The sequence below is a fragment of the Oncorhynchus nerka genome, linkage group LG24, assembly GCF_034236695.1.
Source record: "Oncorhynchus nerka isolate Pitt River linkage group LG24, Oner_Uvic_2.0, whole genome shotgun sequence".
In the NCBI taxonomy this organism is placed as follows: domain Eukaryota; kingdom Metazoa; phylum Chordata; class Actinopteri; order Salmoniformes; family Salmonidae; genus Oncorhynchus; species Oncorhynchus nerka.
In genome coordinates, this window is record NC_088419.1 from 91,676,009 (window position 1) to 91,699,339 (window position 23,331).

Here is a 23,331-nt window from a genome sequence, read left to right on the forward strand (position 1 = left end):
TCATATGACTAAGATCATAACATGGTGTCAGAAGTGCTTTAACCTTGCCAAATATAAATCAGGAAAAAAGCTACAAAATAAGGAATTTTTCCGCCTCATTTACATTTTGTAAATATAATATTTGACCAAGAGAATAATAATGTTAATGAAATAGTTATGATCGGAATTACAAGGATAGGCATAATACCATTTAATATCATCAAAGGTTAACATAGGTAATTCTTGAGATTTTATACACAACCATTCATGAATTTCAATCCATATTTTACTAGAATGGCAGGATGAAGAAAATAAATGCTCTATAGATTCTGAATCAAAGGACCAAAAAACTCGAGGCATTTTGTCAAAATTGAGTCTTTTGTGCAATAAATCATTAACAGGGTAGAAGGAAGAAAATATTTTAAAATGAGTTTCTTTAACTTTTGTGATAACTGGACAATTAAGATAAAAGGTAGTCTCTTTTGACCATAGCATGGGCTGGTCACTTCCATAGCAATATATTGAATTATAATCACTAAAAATGGCTTCATTAACTGCCAATCGTATCCACTTATTGTTGCGTTTTTTATCGAAAAAGATTCAAGTCATTAATTTGTTAACTTGGAAAACGAGGAACAACCTCATAATATAACAAAGTGTTCTTAGTAAATCCAAGTAAAGGAAGTGGAATTGCTTTGCAAACCTTCATATATTCTCTCTGAGTAATATACCTGAAATTTACCAATGAACTCATCAAACGTCAAAAACTCAGTGTTGTCGACCAAATCACATACAATATTAAGACCCTTGTCAAACCAAAGGCATTTGAAAATCGATTTCCTATTCATTTTAATAACTCTATTATTCCAAATCAATGTTTTGTGGGGGTAAAAATGGTGTTTGTATATCATTTTCCAGAAGAAAAAATAGCTGGGGAAACTTAGACAATTTCACAGTTAATTTTGGAGGGTCAAAATCACATTTCATTAGGAATTCAAACATCTTCCATTATCCCACTGTAATCTAAAATATCTAAAAAACAATTGTATATGGTTATGGAAACTCCTTCCTTTAATGGGGCGGCAGGGTAGCCTAGTGGTTAGAGTGTTGGACTCCCGAGCAGGCAAGTCTGTCGTTCTGAACAGGCAATTAACCCACTGTTCCTAGGCTGTCATTGAAAATAAGAATTTGTTCTTAACTGACTTGCCTATTTAAATAAAGGTCAAATGAAGGTAAAATAAAATGAAGCCTGATTGAGTTTCACTGATTATATCATCAAGGCCTTTTCTCAGCCTATTGGCATAGACATGGGCTAGTAACTTATAGTCAGTTGTCAACAACGTTGTCAACAATGTCCAGGTAAAGAGAGTCCTTCTTTGGTTTGGGTATAAGAACTATTAGTCCCCGTCTCAAAGAAGGAGGTAAGATAGCATTAGCAATACCCTCTTTGTAGACCGAAAGCAATAACTCTAATATCAGACCCAAAAATGTCGCTAGAATTCAGGAGTCAGGCCATCCGGTCCAGGTCATTTACCTATAGGCATTTGTTTAATGGCTTGGTCCAGCTCAGTAATATCTATTTCAGAATCACAGAGTTTCTTAAACCTTTCTTCTATAGGCTTAACAGAGTTATTAACTGAATCAAAAAAGGAATCCAACTCGCCTTCTGAAATATGAGATTGATATAATGAACTGTAGAAAGAGTGTATTTTCTTATTAATCACTTCAAGATCATCAGATATAGTTTAATTTACATAAATGGATGTAATACTATTCCTAGTCTGCCTACTCTTCTCCAAATTAAAGAAATAAGATGTTTGTTTTTTTTCTTCACCTTTTCCATCCATTTGGCCTTTGAATGGATGAAGGCACCCTGCGCCTTGTCGTTATATATCTCATCTAGTTCACATTGGCATTTAGCGAGCTCAGCTTTTTCATCTTCATTTAAATCAAGTGTATTGCTCAGCCTGTTAATATCAACAATAATATCCATCTGCTCGGAGAATCTTTTCCGAGCTAGCATTTTACCAGCAGTGATGGCAAGACATCGAATTCTGAATTTAAGCATTTCCCATTTGTTAGTAGAAGAAAGAGCAGAATCGAGACAATGTCGTAGGTGAAAATGGATTGGTCACACACTGCAGGTTTTTGGGCTACTTCTAAGTTGCACCACAGCTGCCATGCTGTGCAATCATTCAGTTCTAGTCATTGTGTTGTTTATGGCAGAAATATAGTTCACTTTTGGGATCATCAGTTTTTGTATTGCAGTGTTGATCTGTCAAATTAAAAATGATTTTGATCTGCACTGTTTTGTAGATATGAACATTACACGTCGAACCCTCAGCTCTGCATGCCGCTTGATTAACATCAACTGTATCAGAAACATCTCCTACTCACAGGTGAGTGTTACGACATGTTTATATCATTGTTATAGCCTAATGTAATGTTGTGGGTAGATGTTCTTGCTTATTCCTGGCATCTCTATTTCTTTGTCTCAGTGTGCTATGACATCATCAAGGCATACAAACTCCAAAAGGATTGAGGGACTGGACAAGAATGTTTGGTAAGTTCGTTGCCAGGTTACCAAGACCTGTACGTTGGTCCCACTAACGAAACCAGGGTAGCATCTGGCGGGAATGAGTCTCGAACTCTGCGAACCACTTTGCTTTGCGGTGTGCAAGTCAGCGGTTCATTGGATGGTGTACACCATGTGTATCTCGTACATACGACTAATACAACTTGAAAGGAACTTTAAACTCCAATAATGTCCCACCACCTTGAGGGGGAAGATCGTAACGTGCTTTAAAAACATTCCTTCATTTAATTAATTAAAGGCACAGTAACTAACTGTCCGTGTTGGTGTCAGGGTGGCCTTCACCTCGGTGGCAGCAGACCCCACCATAGTGAACCTGGGCCAGGGCTACCCTGACATTCCTCCCCCAGCCTACGTCAAGGAGGCCCTGGCTAACGCTGCTGCAGTGGACAAGCTCAACCAGTACACAAGAGGCTTTGTAAGTCTAATAACAGAGTATCTTATCTATTGAAATGGGATATTTTAGGCCTACATTTAGTGCATCAACCCATAGTCATTGGCACCGGTAGGCATATTTACATTTACATTTAAGTCTGTTTAATGATGTACCATACCAGCCTGCCAACCTGCCAACCTGCCAACCTGCCAGCCTGCAATTGTATAGATTGACTTGTGTGTAAGTTCTAGATCATTGTGAGCTAAACTGGTCAACTGTGGTCATGTGTTGTATAACAGGGTGGCGGTCACTTTACAGTACAGTACACAGCAAGCTCTGTTAGTTAAATAAAACATTGGTATTAGATTGCCTCCAGTCATGTGTAAGTGTACGTGATCTCGTATTGCTTCTCTGACACTAGTACTTTGTTTGGTCTCTTACAGGGCCACCCGTCTCTGGTGAAGGCTCTTTCTCAGGTGTATGGGAAAGTGTATGGACACCAGATTGATCCTTTCAAGGAGATACTGGTCACAGTAGGTGGCTATGGATCCTTGTTCAGTACCATGCAGGCACTGGTGGAAGTGGGAGATGAGGTGAGGGGTTATTCTTTGTTTAAACCTACTGACTAATATCTAGCCTGGTACCAGAACTGTTTGTGTTGTATTGCCAACTCCTATGGTCGTAACAAACAGATTTAGGACCAGGCTAGGAGGACATGTCACCCTTTCTGAACCATTTTCACATTTTGATAATGTTTCATAAAAGTTACACCTGTATCTGTAATCTCTCCTCTCCTCTCCCTCTCCCTCTCTCCCTCTCCTCTCCTCTCCCCTCTAGGTTATAATTATCGAACCCTTCTTTGATTGCTATGTACCCATGGTTCGAATGGCAGGGGCAACACCTGTCTTGATACCATTACGACTTGTAAGTCTACTACTATTCAAACAGATTATAGTCTGAGGTTTTGAGTAATTGTGGGAAACATACATATTGCAGAATGACATGCAGTGTTTGACTTCTCTCTTGTCTTCCTCACGGACACCTCAGAGATCCAATAAGGAGACCAGTAGTGTTTCCAGTGCTGACTGGGTCCTGGATCCAGAGGAACTAGCCAGTAAATTCACCTCAAAGACCAAGGCCATCATTATTAACACTCCTAACAACCCCATTGGGAAGGTAAGTGTGGCAGCAGGTAGCCTAGTGGTTAGAGCAGGTAGCCTAGTGGTTAGAGCAGGTAGCCTAGTGGTTAGAGCAGGTAGCCTAGTGGTTAGAGCAGGTAGCCTAGTGGTTAGAGCAGGTAGCCTAGTGGTTAGAGCTTTGGGTCAGTAACCGAAAGGTTGCTGGATCGAATCCCCGAGCTGACAGGGTAAAAATCTGTCGTTCTGCCCCTGAGCCAGGCAGTTAACCCACTGTTCCCCGGGCGCCAAAGACGTGGATGTTGACTATGGCAGACCCCCCCCCCCACCTCTCTGATTCAGAGGGGTTGGGTTAAATGCAGAAGACACATTTCAGTTGAATGCATTCAGTTGTACAACTGACAAATCCCCCTTTCCTCTGCGGCAATTCTCATGAAGTAGGCATAGTACAATTGAGTGATTACTGTTCGTCGTTAGAATGAGACCAAGGTGTAGCGTGGTAGGCGTACATTATTTTATTTAAATGTTCCACCAAGAAAGAAAAAAACAATACAATGAATGAAAAGCTTCGTCGTGCAAACTACATGCACTCAAACAAAGACAAGATCCCACACTGAAGGAGGGAAAAAGGGCTGCCTAAGTATGATCCCCAATCAGAGACAACGAAAGACAGCTGCCTCTGATTGGGAACCACACTCGGCCAAACACAAAGAAATAGAGAACATAGAATGCCCACCCCAAATCACACCCTGACCTAACCAAATAAAGCGGCTCTCAGGGCATGACAGTCCGAGAAACATTTTCCAATTTATTCCACCGTCTGAACTATGTCCTGTTGGCGAGGTCTCCCTTGTGAATAAGTTATTCTGGTCTAAATGGTTCACCCTGGTTAACTAAACAAAGACTTAAATACATCACTACCCTGTCCCTATCACACTGACTTGTGAGTTTCTGTGTTTAATCCATGTCCCATATTCCAGATATTCACCAAGGGTGAGCTTCAGACTATCTCCGACCTCTGCATCAAACACGATACTCTGTGCATCAGTGATGAGGTGTATGAATGGCTCATCTACAAGGGACACCAACACATCAAAATAGGTACTGTACTTACATCGTTTTTAGGCTGTGAACACAATTCCTCACATCATATAAGGAAACAGCTGTGTTTTGTGTTTAGTTCATTGTAGTTTGTAGTTTCATTCCGTTTAGTTCAGTTTAATAGTTTGTTTACCTAGGTTACGGTTTCCTCAACCCTCTTCTGTTTTGCTAGCCACTCTTCCTGGCATGTGGGACAGAACGATCACCATCAGCAGTGCAGGGAAGACCTTTAGTGTGACGGGCTGGAAGGTAAGGGCTGGGATTGTTTTTTACCATGGGAAGCCTCTGTCATGACTTTTAGAGATGAGGGATTTCTGTTACCATGGGAAACCTCTGTCATGACTTTTAGAGATGAGGGATTTCTGTTACCATGGGAAACCTCTGTCATGACTTTTAGAGATGAGGGATTTCTGTTACCATGGGAAACCTCTATCATGACTTTTAGGGATGAGGGATTTCTGTTACCATGGGAAGCCTCTGTCATGACTTTTAGAGATGAGGGATTTCTGTTACCATGGGAAGCCTCTGTCATGACTTTTAGAGATGAGGTATTTCTGTTACCATGGGAAACCTCTGTCATGACTTTTAGAGATGAGGGATTTCTGTTACCATGGGAAGCCTCTGTCATGACTTTTAGAGATGAGGGATTTCTGTTACCATGGGAAACCTCTGTCATGACTTTTAGAGATGAGGGATTTATGTTACCATGGGAAACCTCTGTCATGACTTTTAGAGATGAGGGATTTCTGTTACCATGGGAAACCTCTGTCATGACTTTTAGAGATGAGGGATTTCTGTTACCATGGGAAACCTCTGTCATGACTTTTTAGAGATGAGGGATTTCTGTTACCATGGGAAGCCTCTGTCATGACTTTTAGAGATGAGGGATTTCTGTTACCATGGGAAACCTCTGTCATGACTTTTGGAGATGAGGGATTTCTGTTACCATGGGAAACCTCTGTCATGACTTTTAGAGATGAGGGATTTCTGTTACCATGGGAAACCTCTGTCATGACTTTTGGAGATGAGGGATTTCTGTTACCATGGGAAACCTCTGTCATGACTTTTAGAGATGAGGGATTTCTGTTACCATGGGAAACCTCTGTCATTACTTTTAGAGATGAGGGATTTCTGTTACCAAGGGAAACCTCTGTCATGACTTTTAGAGTATTATGTGTGTGTGTCCTGTTTGTTTTATTACGTGTGTGTGTGTCCGTGTGTTTGATCATGTGAAGTTGAGTTGAAATGGTTGTGTATATTCTAACCAGTAGTCTTTGTTGTGCAGCTTGGCTGGTCTATAGGGCCAGAACACTTGATAAAGCACCTCCAGACTGTTATGCAGAACACCTTGTACACCTGTCCAACACCGCTACAGGTAAGGCCTGCTCATCATTCTAGCAACACGTATTCCGTTGAAGTGTTAAGAAATCAAATGAGTGGGAATTCAAATACTGTTGTAAAACCCAAACCCCTCGTCAAAACAACGCATTTTGCCTTGTTGTGAGAGAATGGAAACCCGAACATTTCTATTCCCTATATAATACACTACTTTTGACCAGGGCCCGTAGGGCTTTGAATAATGCATGTGTATCAAGACTGATCTGTTTCTGCAGGAGGCTGTGGCCCAGGGCCTGCTGAGGGACTATGAGCTGATGGGTCAACCTGAGTGTTACTTCTCCTCGCTGGCCGTGGAGCTGGAGGGGAAGAGGGACCGCATGGCTGCTATCCTACAGGACGTTGGCATGTCTCCTATCATACCTGAGGGAGGGTACTTCATGTGCGTGGACGTCACACCCCTTAGTAAGATACACTTGAATGAAAATAGTATGTTTTTACTTGGTTGTTGTGTAGATGTGATAATAACAGTGTGGTAAAGATGACATAAGATCTTCCATTTGCTGTAATGTCCAAGGAAATGAGGAAATAAAGATAAGCTGGGTCAGGCTAACGCTAAGCTGGGCCAGGCTAACTCTAAACTTGGCCAGGCTAACTCTAAACTGGGCCAGGCTAACTCTTAACTGGGCCAGGCTAACTCTTAACTGGGCCAGGCTAACTCTAAACTGGGCCAGGCTAACTCTAAACTGGGCCAGGCTAACTCTAAACTGGGCCAGGCTAACGCTAAACTGGGCCAGGCTAACTCTAAACTGGGCCAGGCTAACTCTAAGATGGGCCAGACTAGCGCAAAACTGAGCCAAACTAACTCTAAACTGGGCCAGGCTAACTCTAAACTGGGCCAGGCTAACTCTAAACTGGGCCAGGCTAACGCTAAACTGGACCAGGCTACCAAACAGGCTTGGGATGATCAGAAGTGGAGAGGTCCTGTCTCTGTTTTATTTAGCAGTAGATAACAAAGAGGATGGACCAAACATAAAGAGTTTCTACCTGCAGACTGTTTGGCATAACAACTACAAGGACCCTTCATTACTAACTGGCTATAGTTTGACCCTACTATATTTTTCATGGTTGTAGGTCAGGACTTGTCTCATATGGGGGATGATGAGCCTTACGACTACAAGGACTCTTCATTACTAACTGGCTATAGTTTGACCCTACTATATTTTTCATGGTTGTAGGTCAGGACTTGTCTCATATGGGGGATGATGAGCCTTACGACTACAAGGACCCTTCATTACTAACTGGCTATAGTTTGACCCTACTATATTTTTCATGGTTGTAGGTCAGGACTTGTCTCATATGGGGGATGATGAGCCTTACGACTACAAGGACCCTTCATTACTAACTGGCTATAGTTTGACCCTACTATATTTTTCATGGTTGTAGGTCAGGACTTGTCTCATATGGGGATGATGTGCCTTACGACTGGGACCCTTCATTACTAACTGGCTATAGTTTGACCCTACTATATTTTTCATGGTTGTAGGTCAGGACTTGTCTCATATGGGGGATGATGAGCCTTACGACTACAAGGACCCTTCATTACTAACTGGCTATAGTTTGACCCTACTATATTTTTCATGGTTGTAGGTCAGGACTTGTCTCATATGGGGGATGATGAGCCTTACGACTACAAGTTTGTCAAGTGGATGATTAAGGAGAAGGTAAGAAAAAACCAACAGCTTGATGCCACATCATATCTGCGTTTCAAATGGCACACTATTCCCTTTATTTATTTAACCTTTATTTAACTGGGCAAGTCAGTTAAGAACAAATTCTTATTTACAATGACGGCCTACCCCGGATGACGCTGGGCCAATTGTGCGCTGCCCTATGGGATTCCCAATCACGGCCGGTTGTGATACAGCCTGAAATCGAACCAGGGTCTGTAGTAACTCCTCTATGCACTGAGATGCAGTGCCTTAGACCTCTGCGCCACTCGGGAGCCCGTATATTGCACTACCTTTGGCCAGTCGAAAGTAGTGCACTACAATAGGGAATAGGGTGCCATTTGGGACAGCTCTGTGGTAACAGTAGTTTTAGGGAACATTTTAACATGAAATATCAATTACTATCACAAGATGAATGCAGAGTGATTGCTGTATGTTAACATTGTAGGTAGTATAAAAGGCTTGTTGAATGAAGCACTAGTTCACATGAGGAAAATTACTATCAACAAGTTGAACTCTCCAGAGTGTGTTGTTGAGTGTTGTTGTCGTGGTTTTGTTGTAGAAACTGGCAGCCATTCCGGTCACAGCGTTCTGTGGTGATGCTTCCAAGAAGCAGTTTGAGAAATACATCCGTCTATGCTTCATCAAGGTATACATGGGTTCTCTCATTCAGAAAAAAACAGACTTTCTCACAGGCCAGTTCATTAGACATAAAAAGTGGACCGTGTTAAAATATATATATATATTTTTAAAGATGTATTCTTTCGGTTTGCTTTAACAATGTGAATATTGAAGAACGTATCTCATCACCTGTCTCTGTGTGTCTCTGTAGCAAGACAGCACTCTGGATGCAGCCGAGGCTATTCTCAAGAACTGGAACAAGTAAAATAAGTCCTGTTGGATGTAAGGGTTTGTCCCAAGACCCTCTGTTTTTACACCCCTATAACACGTTACTTTGTAGGACAGGTATGGAACTGTTTGTAGGACAGGTATGGAACTGTTTGTAGGACAGGTATGGAACTGTTTGTAGTACAGGTATGGAACAGTTTGTAGGACAGGTATGGACTGTTTGTAGGACAGGTATGGAACAGTTTGTAGGACAGGTATGGAACTGTTTGTAGTACAGGTATGGAACAGTTTGTAGGACAGGTATGGACTGTTTGTAGGACAGGTATGGAACTGTTTGTAGTACAGGTATGGAATGGTTTGTAGGACAGGTATGGGACTGTTTGTAGGACAGGTATGGAACTGTTTGTAGTACAGGTATGGAATGGTTTGTAGGACACGTATGGAACTGTTTGTAGTACAGGTATGGAACTGTTTGTAGTACAGGTATGGAACTGTTTGTAGGACAGGTATGGGACTGTTTGTAGGACAGCTATGGAACTGTTTGTAGGACAGGTATGGAACAGTTTGTAGTACAGGTATGGAACTGTTTGTAGGACAGGTATGGAACTGTTTGTAGTACAGGTATGGGACTGTTTGTAGTACAGGTATGGGACTGTTTGTAGGACAGGTATGGAACTGTTTGTAGTACAGGTATGGAACTGTTTGTAGGACAGGTATGGAACTGTTTGTAGGACAGGTATGGGACTGTTTGTAGGACAGGTATGGGACTGTTTGTAGGACAGGTATGGAACTGTTTGTAGTACAGGTATGGAACTGTTTGTAGGACAGGTATGGAACTGTTTGTAGGACAGGTATGGGACTGTTTGTGGGACAGGTATGGGACTGTTTGTGGGACAGGTATGGGACTGTTTGTAGGACAGGTATGGACTGTTTGTAGGACAGGTATGGAACTGTTTGTAGGACAGGTATGGGACTGTTTGTAGGACAGGTATGGAACAGTTTGTAGGACAGGTATGGACTGTTTGTAGGACAGGTATGGGACTGTTTGTAGGACAGGTATGGGACTGTTTGTAGGACAGGTATGGGACTGTTTGTAGGACAGGTATGGGACTGTTTGTAGGACAGGTATGGGACTGTTTGTAGGACAGGTATGGACTGTTTGTAGGACAGGTATGGAACTGTTTGTAGGACAGGTATGGAACAGTTTGTAGGGCAGGTATGGACTGTTTGTAGGACAGGTATGGAACTGTTTGTAGGACAGGTATGGGACTGTTTGTAGGACAGGTATGGAACAGTTTGTAGGACAGGTATGGACTGTTTGTAGGACAGGTATGGGACTGTTTGTAGGACAGGTATGGGACTGTTTGTAGGACAGCTATGGGACTGTTTGTAGGACAGGTATGGGACTGTTTGTAGGACAGGTATGGAACTGTTTGTAGGACAGGTATGGGACTGTTTGTAGGACAGGTATGGAACTGTTTGTAGTACAGGTATGGAACTGTTTGTAGGACAGGTATGGGACTGTTTGTAGGACAGCTATGGAACTGTTTGTAGGACAGGTATGGAACAGTTTGTAGTACAGGTATGGAACTGTTTGTAGGACAGGTATGGAACTGTTTGTAGTACAGGTATGGGACTGTTTGTAGTACAGGTATGGGACTGTTTGTAGGACAGGTATGGAACTGTTTGTAGTACAGGTATGGAACTGTTTGTAGGACAGGTATGGAACTGTTTGTAGGACAGGTATGGGACTGTTTGTAGGACAGGTATGGGACTGTTTGTAGGACAGGTATGGAACTGTTTGTAGTACAGGTATGGAACTGTTTGTAGGACAGGTATGGAACTGTTTGTAGGACAGGTATGGGACTGTTTGTGGGACAGGTATGGGACTGTTTGTAGGACAGGTATGGAACAGTTTGTAGGACAGGTATGGACTGTTTGTAGGACAGGTATGGAACTGTTTGTAGGACAGGTATGGAACTGTTTGTAGGACAGGTATGGAACAGTTTGTAGGACAGGTATGGACTGTTTGTAGGACAGGTATGGGACTGTTTGTAGGACAGGTATGGGACTGTTTGTAGGACAGGTATGGGACTGTTTGTAGGACAGGTATGGGACTGTTTGTAGGACAGGTATGGGACTGTTTGTAGGACAGGTATGGACTGTTTGTAGGACAGGTATGGAACTGTTTGTAGGACAGGTATGGAACAGTTTGTAGGGCAGGTATGGACTGTTTGTAGGACAGGTATGGAACTGTTTGTAGGACAGGTATGGGACTGTTTGTAGGACAGGTATGGAACAGTTTGTAGGACAGGTATGGACTGTTTGTAGGACAGGTATGGGACTGTTTGTAGGACAGGTATGGGACTGTTTGTAGGACAGCTATGGGACTGTTTGTAGGACAGGTATGGGACTGTTTGTAGGACAGGTATGGAACTGTTTGTAGGACAGGTATGGGACTGTTTGTAGGACAGGTATGGACTGTTTGTAGGACAGGTATGGGACTGTTTGTAGGACAGGTATGGGACTGTTTGTAGGACAGGTATGGACTGTTTGTAGGACAGGTATGGAACTGTTTGTAGGACAGGTATGGAACTGTTTGTAGGACAGGTATGGAACTGTTTGTAGGACAGGTATGGAACTGTTTGTAGGACAGGTATGGAACAGTTTGTAGGACAGGTATGGAACTGTTTGCCCTGTTTATATTTGTAGACATTTTCGTGTTTTTATGTTCTTTTATTAATTCATTTTTTATTGCCTTTTTTGTTTTAGTTTTTATCTCATTTGATTGGATTTTATATGACACATGGAATGGATTAACTTCCAGGTTTGTATTTCCTCTTTGTGACATAAGCGCTCGCTGAGTGGCACTCGTCATCCTGTCAACATCGTTTTTCTGTACCCTTCATATGATGGGATGGGACAGTTTTAATCCTGTGCAACCCTCCTGGTTTGGTGTTGTATTTCGTCTGTGAATAAAATATAACTTTTTAAAATATCAGGAATTCAGTCAGCTCTAACCTACATAGGTAGCTAAAACGGAGTGTGGTTCTGTGTATGATGAGACTGTAAGTAAAATAACTTTTGTCACAATGTATTGGTAAAACAAGGATAGTACACCAGAGGAGGCTGGTGGGAGGAGTTATAGATACATGATCTGATAGGACACGCCTACTGTAGAGGCAAGTGGAAATAAGCAGGGAGTATTTATGCCTACGCTGTGTGTACTTTGCACTAGCAATCCTAGCTTTCAGTAGAACCTTGTCTGCCTGATGATGTCCGACCAGTGGATTATGGGCACATACAGTATCCTCCTACACCTTTTATAACGGAGGCCAGGTGTGTTTTATAAAGACTGATCATACTTCACCTCTAGCTTGGTTTTATAAAGACTGATCATACTTCACAGCTAGCTTGGTTTTATACTGTTCATACTTCACAGCTAGCTTGGTTTTATAAAGACTGATCATACTTCACCTCAAGCTTGGTTTTATAAAGACTGATCATACTTCACCTCTAGCTTGGTTTTATAAAGACTGATCATACTTCACCTCTAGCTTGGTTTTATAGACTCTTCATACTTCACCTCTAGCTTGGTTTTATAGACCGTTCATACTTCACAGTCAATATATACCTTAGAAAAATCTTGGACTTATTTTAGTGGGCCCAAATGTGATCATGCTACCATTATCATGATTTTTCATTCATGCATATATTTACAGCCAGCCAGACTCTTTCCTGAAGGACCGCCAGCCAGACTCTTTCCTGAAGGACCGCCCGCCAGACTCTTTCCTGAAGGACCGCCAGCCAGACTCTTTCCTGAAGGACCGCCAGCCAGACTCTTTCCTAAAGGACCGCCAGCCAGACTCTTTCCTGAAGGACCGCCAGCCAGACTCTTTCCTAAAGGACCGCCCGCCAGACTCTTTCCTAAAGGACCACCCGCCAGACTCTTTCCTAAAGGACCGCCAGACTCTTTCCTAAAGGACCACCCGCCAGACTCTTTCCTGAAGGACCACCCGCCAGACTCTTTCCTAAAGGACCGCCAGCCAGACCCTTTCCTTCATTATCCACCATTACTGGTTCATTTCAACCCATTTTTTATCTGTTGATCTGTGTGTACAAGTTTGCTCCATTATTTTCTGTCTCTTCCTGCCCCCCAGACAGACAGGCTTCTCTGGAATGATCCCAAATTGACCAGCTCCAGGGCAGAGACCTCCTCTGGCTTGTTTCATCACTTCCTTTTCCTTTTGGAGCAGGAAAGGTATTTCACTGTACTTGTGCATGTGACATTAAAACATGAAATTGAAACTCTTCCGGTCTAGAAATCTGTCATTTCCCCTGGAGAAAGTTCGGCCTACATTAACATTTCCTTCCTGTGGGTCGACGAGGGACCTGAAGACAAGAACCCACCTAGTCATCACTTTGGCTAAGCACATCCTGTTTGGCCTAGTAATAGATAATACTATAGGTCTACTACTACCACCAATCTTGTATTCTGCTCATAATGTAGGTAGATTTACAGTCCAGTGAAAACTGTGTTCAGTTTGGAAGAGAGTTTGGCGAATCCAAGGTTTTGTTCATTGTGAAGGTCTGATGTTTTTTTAAATCATGCTTAAGACCTTCAGTAGACAACACATTCCCATATATCACTTAGTAAAGGGGGCAGGAAAAAGATGGAGTTTCCTATCAAACCCAATGTTGTAAAAATATTCCTGGGATGATATCGCCACTGCTCTACCTCTACTTGTATGCATTTGATTAAACAGTATTGGGAATATCACCCTCCTTTATCCGCAGTAGGTTTATACAGTGTCAGCATGGCTGGTTCCTGCGCTGTCAAACTACACACACACCCTGTTTCAGACCAGTCACGCAGGCTGGGGCACGGTACAGCCTCTTCCATGTGCAGCCCTGGACCGTGGGAGAGGGATCCTGTTTCTCAAGTCAGACTCATCTGAGTCAGAGTATACTTGTAGTGTAGCACGCACACACGGTCTGAAAACGTGACTTGAGGCTGGTTTGTCAGGTTTCACTAGAGGTACCAGTTTATTATCCACAAGTGTTTCAATTCAGGATGAAGTACCAGTCAAAAGTTTGGACACACCTACTCATTCAAGGGTTTTTCTTCATAATTTACCATTTTTACATTGTAGAAGAACAGTGAGACAAACTATGGAATCATGTAGTAACCAAAATGTGTTAATCTAAATATATTTTATTTGAGATTCTTCAAAGTAGCCACCCTTTGCCTTTGACAGCTTTGCGCACTCTTGGCATTCTCTCAACCAGCTTCATGAGGTAGTCACCTGGAATGCATTTCAATTAACAGGTGTGCCTTGTTAAAAGTTCATTTGAGCCAATCAGTTGTGTTATGACAAGGTAGGGGTGGTATACAGAAGATGGCCCTATTTGGTAAAAGACCAAGTCCATATTATGGCAAGAACAGCTCAAATGAGCAAAGAGAAACGACAGTCCATCATTACTTGAAGACACGGTCAGTCAATCTGGAAAATTTCAAGAACTTTTAATGTTTCTTCAAGTGCAGTTGCAAAAACCATCAAGCGCTATGATGAAACTGGCTCTCATGAGGACCGCCACAGGGAAGGAAGACCCAGAGTTACCTCTGCTGCAGAGGATAAGTTCATTAGAATTACCAGCCAAATAAATGCTTCAGAGTTCAAGTAACAGACACATCAACATCAACTGTTCAGAGGAGACTGCGTGAGTCAGGCCTTCATGGTCGAATTGCTGCAAAGATCCCACTACTAAAGAACACCAATAAGAAGAGACTTGGTTGGGGCAAGAAACACGAGCAATGGACATTAGACCGATGGACATTATGGCCTGATGAGTCCAAATATGCGATTTTTAGTTCCAACCGCTGTGTCTTTGTGAGATGCAGAGTAGGTGAACGGATGATCTCTGCATATGTGGTCCCACCGTGAAGGAGGTGTGATGGTGCTTTGCTGGTGACGGTGGTCTGATTTATTTAGAATTCAAGGCACATTTAACCAGCATGGCTACTACAGCATTCTGCAGCGATACGCCATCCCATCTGGTTTGCTCTTAGTGGGACTATCATTTGTTTTTCAACAGGACAATGACCCAACACACAGAGTCCTTCATCAGATGACCTGGCCTCCACAATCACCCAACCTCAACCCAATTGAGGTGGTTTGGGATGAGTTGGACCGCAGAGTGAAGGAAAAACAGCCAACAAGTGCTCAGCATATGTGGGAACTCCTTCAAGACTGTTGGAAAAGCATTCCAGGTGAAGCTGGTTGAGAGAATGCCAAGTGTGCAAAGCTGTCATCAAGGCAAAGGGTGGCTACTTTGAAGAATCTAAAATATGTGGATTTGTTCAACACTCTTTTGGTTACTACATGATTCCATATGTGTTATTTCATTGTTGATGTTTTTTTTACATTGTAGAATAATAGTGAAAACAAGACAAACCCTTGAACGACTAGGTGTGTCCAAACTGTTTACTGGTAGTGTATGTTACCAGACTGTGAACCGTATTCCCCTTTGGCCCCATGCCACACCATTATTCCCTGTTTGTTAGAATACACTACATGAATACCTCAACAACCTATATCTCCTAATCACTTGAAGAGGAATAGCCAGAGACTTTGCTTCCATTATATGAAGTATGGATTTAATTACTTGTGATATGTTGGTCTAATGTTTTCTTGACATGAGCTAGCCACACAGAACCATAGTTGTATAAATGACTGATAAAGCATGGTCCAATCAGCAGACATTCTGATTCAGCCAACAGACAAAAAAAAAAAATGGCCATCGAGCCCTAGAACATTTAAAACAGTCTAAAATTGAGATCAAAATACTGAAGAGGTGGTTGTCACACCATCATGAACCATTCCACACACGAGCAAACACAACACCAGGACTGTCTTTTCAAAATGACTACAAAAAAGTATTCTCGTTTCGACATGTCACACGCCAACAACAATTACACTTTTGTTATTGTAAATATATAGATTTCTACATTCCGTTTGAAAATAGCTCAGTCTCTCACGAGCTGCCTGTCTGGCATCTCCATCTACCTGTATCCAAACATCCTGTAAAACATAATTATACTGTACATCAGAGTCAACATGATAGTGTTCTTTCTTATAAAACAGTATAAAACTAAGTTAGCTTCTTTTGTTCAATACCACAATACATGATGTATGGGGAGGGGATTGCTTGTGTTTGAGAGGAGGAAAAACTGAAAACCCATCAAAGAGGAAACGTCGATTGGAGTTAAACTGCTTTACAAGGTTCAAGTGCTCCAATCAATGTCTAATCTTGGCCAAGGTCTCTTCTGTCAGATGCAGATAGTTTGAGAAGAGAAGACTGCATTTTTTGGCAGCTGGCTTTGGTAGGTTTTCAGTACCTGATGATAAGTTACTGATTGGAAGCCCTTAAATTGTGTTAACATTAAACTGTTTAAGGCAACTTTAAAAGAAATACAATAACATCCTGCTAGATCAGTCAGAATGATACATGGGGTAACGCCTTTCATACATTTCTTGTTATTGGGCCATAATTCCATTTCTACACGCCACAGTAGAAATAGCCATAAGCTATTAACTTGATTTTCAGTCTATCCTTTTTTTTGTTCAGAGAAATATAAAAAAACATTTTTTTTTGAAAGCTGAAGATGACCTGAGAAGGTGATTAATGTGGAATGACCCAGTGATCTGATGAGAAGGTGATTATGTGGAATGACCCAGTGATCTGAGGTGGTGATTATGTGGAATGACCCAGTGATCTGACAAGACTAAAATGATGGCTCTTAGCTGTCTCAAATTGACAGTTAAAAATACAAATAAAAAAAGTTGAGTAAAACTTCATAAAATTGCCAATCCCTTACATGGCACAGACAGCAAGGAACAGTATGCAGCAACATGTTGTTGATATCCTTAGGGGGGGGGGGGGTGTTGATATTGCTGTTGGTCTCTGTTACAGACAGTTCACAGTGTTAGGATGGGTGTAGTAGTGTTGAGGAGGAGCAGGACGCTGGTAATTGGCTAACACCAGTCTGCGATGTAGTCAAAGTCGGCAAACATTTCCTGGTCCTCGGCTGTCAGAACCCTGGGCTCCCGGGGCGGAGTCAGGATTGGTACTTCTGAGGTGAACTCGTCGTCAAAGTTACTGACGTCCTCTCTACCCTTGATGGTGGGAATGAACTCTGGCCGCACCTTCTTAGCCAGTAGACCGTCCCAGTCCACACTCTTGAGGGAATACAGACCGTCGAGAGAGATAGAATTTCATTACGTATAGCTCATACAGGTGTTATGAATGCGCTCATAATGCATCATGAAGAGTTCATAAACTAACCAATACAGGGAACCTACCCTAAAGAACGGATGTTTCTTAACTTCTTCTGCATCTGTCTCACCAGCCCCAAGACGTCTCTCTGGGTTTCTCCTCAACAGCTGGGGAAGAGTAGAGTTAGTTACAAAAATAACAGGCATTTATTTACATTCTACTCCATAAAAATGGTGAACAATAGTCCAGTAAACACGACTGAATTCTCAGTGTACGTTGAATTATTTTACATCTAAATAACCATCCCGAGATACACAAGTAAACAAACCGTACCCTTCTCATGATGGAAATAGCTTCGGTAGAGAGGAATCGTGGGTAGCGGACTTCATCGTTTACGATGCTGTCAAACACCTCCTCTTCGTCATCTCCGGGGAATGGGGACTCCCCCACCAGCATCTCAAAGATGAGCACCCCTAGGCCCCACCAGTCCACGGCCCGCGTGTATGACGTCTCTGTCAGCACCTCAGGGGCCAGGAACTCAGGAGTACCGCAGAACGTACTGGTGCGGTCCTGATAGCCCATCCCTACAGGAACACACCAGCAGACAGAGATGATCAATGAAGCCAACTATTACAACGCAATACCAAATGGGGTTATTATTCAAGACTGAGGGAATTAGACACGTCTTGCATTAAACCCCTAGGGCCAGTTTCCCAGACACAGATTAAGCTTAGTCCTGGACTAAAGAGCTGACGGTGTTGAACATTCTGAGGCGGCAGGCAGCCTAGTGGTTAGAGCGTTGGACTAGTAAACTGAAAAGGTTGCAAGATCGTATCCCCGAGCTGGCTAGGTAAAAAAAAAAAAAAAAAATCTGTCGTTCTGCCCCTGAACAAGGCAGTTAACCTACTGTTCCTAGGCAGTCATTGTAAATAAGAATATGTTCTTAACTGACTTGCCAAGTTAAATAAATACAAATTCTCCACCCACCTTCTTTACATAGGCCAAAGTCAGCGATCTTCACGTATCCCTCTGTGTCCAGCAACAAGTTGTCTAGCTTCAGGTCTCTGAAGAAGACCATCACAGAAATACAAGAGAGGGGTATTCGTCAACTATTGTAGTACCAAATCATCATATGTGGTGTTAATAGGGGACTAACCAATTCATGTATAGTACAGTAATATATACACTGTATGTGAACAGTTGAGTGGGCATACCTGTATACAATCTCATGGTCATACCTGTATTCAATCTCATGGTCATACCTGTATACAATCTCACGGTCATACCTGTAAACAATCTCACGGTCATACCTGTATACACAATCTCACGGTCATACCTGTAAACAATCTCACGGTCATACCTGTATACAATCTTTTATGGTCATACCTGTATACAATCTTTTATGGTCATACCTGTATACAATCTTTTATGGTCATACCTGTATACAATCTTTTATGGTCATACCTGTATACAATCTCATGGTCATACCTGTATACAATGTTTTATGGTCATACCTGTATACAATCTCATGGTCATACCTGTATACAATCTCATGGTCATACCTGTATACAATCTCATGGTCATACCTGTATACAATCTCATGGTCATACCTGTATACAATCTCATGGTCATACCTGTATACAATCTCATGGTCATACCTGTATACAATCTTATGGTCATACCTGTATACAATCTCATGGTCATACCTGTATACAATCTTATGGTCATGAAGATACTGCAATCCCAAGACAACACAAGCAGCATAGAACCTGATGGAGACAGGAAATAGAGCTGTTAGATATTAACAACATTAAAATCTACCCAACTGAGAATAAACAAAGATGACTCCACTATGAAATTACACCGAATTAAAAAAATATATATAAAAAAAAAAACATTCAACCATTTCAAAACATTTGAACAGTTCATATTAGGAAGTCAATTCATTAGGCCCTAAAAATGTGATAATCTATGGATTTCACATGACTGGGAATAGACAGATATGCATCTATTGGTCACAGATATCTTAAAAAAAAAGGAAAGAGATGTGGATCAGAAAAATCAGTCAATATATTCAGGCCATGGAAGAACTGGGACAATTTTCAGCTTCCAGGAATTGTGTACAGATCCTTGCGACATGGGGCCGTGTATTATCATGCTGAAACATGAGGGGATGGTGGTGGATGAATGGCACAACAATGGGCCTCAGGATCTCGTCACCGTATCTCTGTGCATTCAAATTGCCATCAATAAAATGCCATTTTGATGCCTGCCCACACCATAACCCCACCATGGGGCACTCTGTTCACAACGTTGACGTCGGCAAACCGTTCGCCCACACTACGCCATACACTCTGTCTGCCGTCTGCCCAGGACAGTTGAAATCATGATTCATCCATGGAGAGCACACTTCAACGTGCCAGTGGCCATCGAAGGTAGGCATTTGCCCACTGAAGTTGGTTACGACGCCAAACTGCAGTCAGGTCAAGACCCTGGTGAGGACGACGAGCACGCAGATGAGCTTCCCGGAGGTGGTTTCTGACCATTTGTGCAGAAATTCTTTGGTTGTGCAAACCCACAGTTTCATCAGCTGTCCAGGTGACTGGTCTCAGACGATCCAGCAGGTGAAGAAGCCGGATGTGGAGGTCCTGGGCTGGCGTGGATACACCTGGTCTGTGGATGTGGAGGTCCTGGGCTGGCGTGGTTACACCTGGTCTGTGGTTGTGGAGGTCCTGGGCTGGCGTGGTTACACCTGGTCTGTGGATGTGGAGGTCCTGGGCTGGCGTGGTTACACCTGGTCTGTGGATGTGGAGGTACTGGGTTGGCGTGGTTACAAGTGGTCTGTGGATGTACTGGGTTGGCGTGGTTACAAGTGGTCTGAGGTTGTGGAGGTCCTGGGCTGGCGTGGTTACACCTGGTCTGTGGATGTGGAGGTCCTGGGCTGGCGTGGTTACACCTGGTCTGAGGTTGTGGAGGTCCTGGGCTGGCGTGGTTACAAGTGGTCTGTGGATGTGGAGGTACTGGGTTGGCGTGGTTACACCTGGTCTGAGGTTGTGGAGGTCCTGGGCCGGCGTGGTTACAAGTGGTCTGTGGATGTGGAGGTACTGGGTTGGCGTGGTTACACCTGGTCTGAGGTTGTGGAGGTCCTGGGCTGGCGTGGATACACCTGGTCTGAGGTTGTGGAGGTACTGGGTTGGCGTGGTTACAAGTGGTTTGAGGTTGTAGAGGTCCTGGGCTGGCGTGGTTACACCTGGTCTGTGGTTGTGGAGGTACTGGGTTGTCATGGTTACACCTGGTCTGAGGATGTGAGGCCAGTTGGACGTACTGCCAAATTCTCCAAAACAACGTTGGCTTATGGTAAAGAAATTAACATTAAATTATCTGGCAACAGCTCTGGTGGACATTCCTGCAGTCAGCATGCCAATTGCACACACCCTCAAGACTTGAGACATCTGTGGCATTGTGTTGTGTGGCAAAACTGCACATTTTAGGGTGGCCTTTTATTGTCCCCCCAGCACAAGGTTCACCTATGTAATGATCATGCTGTTTAATCAGCTTCATATGCCACACCTGTCAGGTGGATGGATTCTCTTGGAAAAGGAGAAACGCTCACTAACAGGGATGTAAAACAAGTGTGTGCACAAAAATTGAGAGAAATAAGCTTTTTGTGTATATGGAACATTTCTGGGATCTTTTATTTCAGCTCATGAAACATTGGACCATATTTTTGTTCAGTATAGTATGGAATGAGAATAAGGAGTTGTTACTCACACGGCCCGAGGTTCTTGGAACACGTCTGTGTGTATGTGCATCATGAGGTCACCACCAGCCGCGTACTCCATGACAAAGCACACGTGCTCCTTTGTCTGGAAGCACGCAAACAGGTTGACCAGGAAGGGATGTCTGACGTTGTTCACAGTCTCAAAGATACGCTTCTCACACATCAGGCTGAGGAGAGAGGACAGAGGTCAGTTATTTTACCACGGATCATTTCTAAGGCTTTTTAATGCATCAGAGACAATATACATCAATATAGATGCATCTCAAATTTATATTGAGCGGTCAAAATGTTAAGAACACCTGCTCTGTCCATGACATAGACTGACCAGGTGAATCCAGGTGAGAGCTATGATCCCTTATTGATGTCACTTTGTTAAATCCACTTCAAATCAGTGTAGATGAAGGGAGGAGACGGGTTAAAGAAGGATTTTTAAGCCTTGGACTGTGCCATTCAGACGGCAATAGGCAAAACAAAATATTTAAGTGCCTTTGAACGGGGTATGGTAGTGGATGCCAGGCGCACCGGTTTGAATGTGTCAAGAACTGCAACGCTGCTGGGTTTTTCACTCTCAACAGTTTCCCGTGCATCAAGAATGGTCAACCACACAAAGGACATCCAGACAACTTGACACAACTGTGGGAATCATTGGAGTCAACATGGGCCAACATCCCTGTGGAATGCTTTCGACACCTTGTAGAGTCCATGTCAAACAAATTGAGGCTGTTCTGAGGGCAACTCCGTGGGGGGGGGTAACTCAATATTAGGAAGGCGTTCTTTCTTTTTTCGTTCTCTCCCCAATTTTGTGATATCCAAATTGGTAGTTATAGTCTGGTCTAATCGCTGCAACTCCCGTACGGACTTGGGGAGAGGCGAAAGTCGAGAGCCGTGCGTCCTCCGAAACAAGCCGCACTGCTTCTTGACACAATGCCCACTTAACCCGGAAGCCGGCCGCACCAATGTGTCGGAGGAAACACTGTGCACCTGGCGACCGTGTCAGCGTGCACTGCACCCGGCCCGCCACAGGAGTCGCTAGTGGGTCTCCCGGTGGCAGCCGGCTGCGACATAGCCTGGACTCGAACCCAGAATCTCTAGTGGCACAGCCAGCACTATGATGCAGGGCCTTAGACCACTGTGCCACTATGGAGGCCCCTAGGAAGTTGTTCTTAATGTTTTGCATACTCAGTGTATATTGTCATTAAGCTGTCGGCGTTACTTCCTACCTGTCTACTTCATCACGTGATACGATGTCTCCTTTCTTCAGGGCCTTGATAGCAAACATCTCCCCAGTACTTTCATAGTCAGCCAGGAGCACCTGTTGAACAACAGAGAGCAGTTAGATCTGGCGTGTGACATCACTACTGCCTTCCTGAGACATGAAGATCGTGTGTGGCCTTACCTTTCCAAAGTGTCCTCGGCCCAGGACTGCCACACATTTAAAGTCTATGAGACTGAACTGGAAGTCTTCCTTCTCCCTGGTATCCGTGGTGCGTTGGACAGGTAACCTCTCATTGGGCTGCTCTACAATAACACTGTCGTCTAGGTTACACTTCAACATACTGTTCCTGCTCTCATTCAGGAAGTCAAATGTAGACATGGCTTCCTGGGAACAAAATACACCGAATTACAATCACTGTTAGATCGAAATACACCAATCACAATCACGGTTAGATCAAAATACACCAATCACAGTCACGGTTAGATCAAAATACACCAATCACAGTCACGGTTAGATCAAATTACACCAATCACAATTAGATCAAAATACACCAATCACAATCACGGTTAGATCAAAATACACCAATCACAGTTAAGTAAAACCAACTTTAACAGTTCCAGAACTGTTAAGTTACATTACAGACCATGTTCTCTGGAGCAACTTAAAAGGGCAATAAAATACCATGGCTGAAGAACAGCATGAAACGAGTCAGAAAAACTCTGATTAAAATGGCCATGTCTTTACTAAAAAGAACCGACAGCAACGTGAATCTTTCAGAGTTTGTGAATTGATACATTGTATTCACAGCTACCTGTACTTTCTCTCCGTCTGCAATACTGCTCTCCAGAATGGGCTCTCCAATAGAAGCCACAGTGTGGCGCTTCAGGGGAAGTGGGGGCTCTTTGCCAAACTCCAGTTTGGTCACTATCAGGTCACTGATGCGAGAGAGAGGTGATTT

At 43.1% G+C, this 23,331-nt stretch overlaps 2 protein-coding genes and 1 long non-coding RNA gene across 11 annotated transcripts in view; 1 reads left to right on the forward strand and 2 right to left on the reverse strand.

Moving 5' to 3' along the window:
• The window catches only part of LOC115108703 (kynurenine--oxoglutarate transaminase 3), a 23,233-nt gene extending 9,823 nt beyond the window's left edge, over positions 1-13,410 (forward strand). For 5 of the 8 annotated variants that reach the window (XM_065009331.1, XM_065009328.1, XM_065009330.1 and 2 more), the window contains exons 2-15: positions 2,296-2,378; positions 2,478-2,542; positions 2,846-2,990; positions 3,392-3,541; positions 3,786-3,872; positions 3,996-4,124; positions 5,065-5,185; positions 5,358-5,434; positions 6,471-6,560; positions 6,799-6,985; positions 8,171-8,244; positions 8,813-8,899; positions 9,083-9,153; positions 12,822-13,410. In XM_065009331.1, coding sequence (XP_064865403.1) covers positions 2,298-2,378; positions 2,478-2,542; positions 2,846-2,990; positions 3,392-3,541; positions 3,786-3,872; positions 3,996-4,124; positions 5,065-5,185; positions 5,358-5,434; positions 6,471-6,560; positions 6,799-6,985; positions 8,171-8,244; positions 8,813-8,899; positions 9,083-9,136 — 1,347 coding nt within the window. In that variant the 5' untranslated portion in view covers positions 2,296-2,297 and the 3' untranslated portion in view covers positions 9,137-9,153; positions 12,822-13,410. Of the gene's footprint in view, positions 1-2,295; positions 2,379-2,477; positions 2,543-2,845; positions 2,991-3,391; positions 3,542-3,785; positions 3,873-3,995; positions 4,125-5,064; positions 5,186-5,357; positions 5,435-6,470; positions 6,561-6,798; positions 6,986-7,654; positions 7,940-8,170; positions 8,245-8,812; positions 8,900-9,082; positions 11,436-11,732; positions 12,098-12,821 lie in introns of those variants that run through there. The other 3 variants (XR_010460962.1, XR_010460961.1, XM_029633327.2) reach the window with 3 other exon arrangements.
• A 2,325-nt stretch (positions 13,411-15,735) lies between these two features.
• LOC115108786 (serine/threonine-protein kinase N2-like) overlaps positions 15,736-23,331 on the reverse strand; it is a 55,004-nt gene continuing 47,408 nt past the window's right edge. For both annotated transcript variants that reach the window (XM_065009327.1, XM_065009326.1), the window contains exons 12-20: positions 23,185-23,308; positions 22,554-22,757; positions 22,378-22,469; positions 21,148-21,324; positions 19,083-19,145; positions 18,364-18,440; positions 17,710-17,960; positions 17,463-17,543; positions 15,736-17,339 (exon numbers count right to left, since the gene is read on the reverse strand). In XM_065009327.1, the coding sequence (XP_064865399.1) occupies positions 17,136-17,339; positions 17,463-17,543; positions 17,710-17,960; positions 18,364-18,440; positions 19,083-19,145; positions 21,148-21,324; positions 22,378-22,469; positions 22,554-22,757; positions 23,185-23,308 (1,273 nt within the window). In that variant the 3' untranslated portion in view covers positions 15,736-17,135. The remainder of the gene's footprint in view (positions 17,340-17,462; positions 17,544-17,709; positions 17,961-18,363; positions 18,441-19,082; positions 19,146-21,147; positions 21,325-22,377; positions 22,470-22,553; positions 22,758-23,184; positions 23,309-23,331) is intronic.
• Positions 18,586-19,020, reverse strand: LOC135564359 (uncharacterized). Its single transcript, XR_010460963.1, has 2 exons — positions 18,763-19,020; positions 18,586-18,662 (listed from the first exon to the last, which is right to left on the reverse strand). It is a non-coding gene; the product is annotated as an uncharacterized LOC135564359 (long non-coding RNA).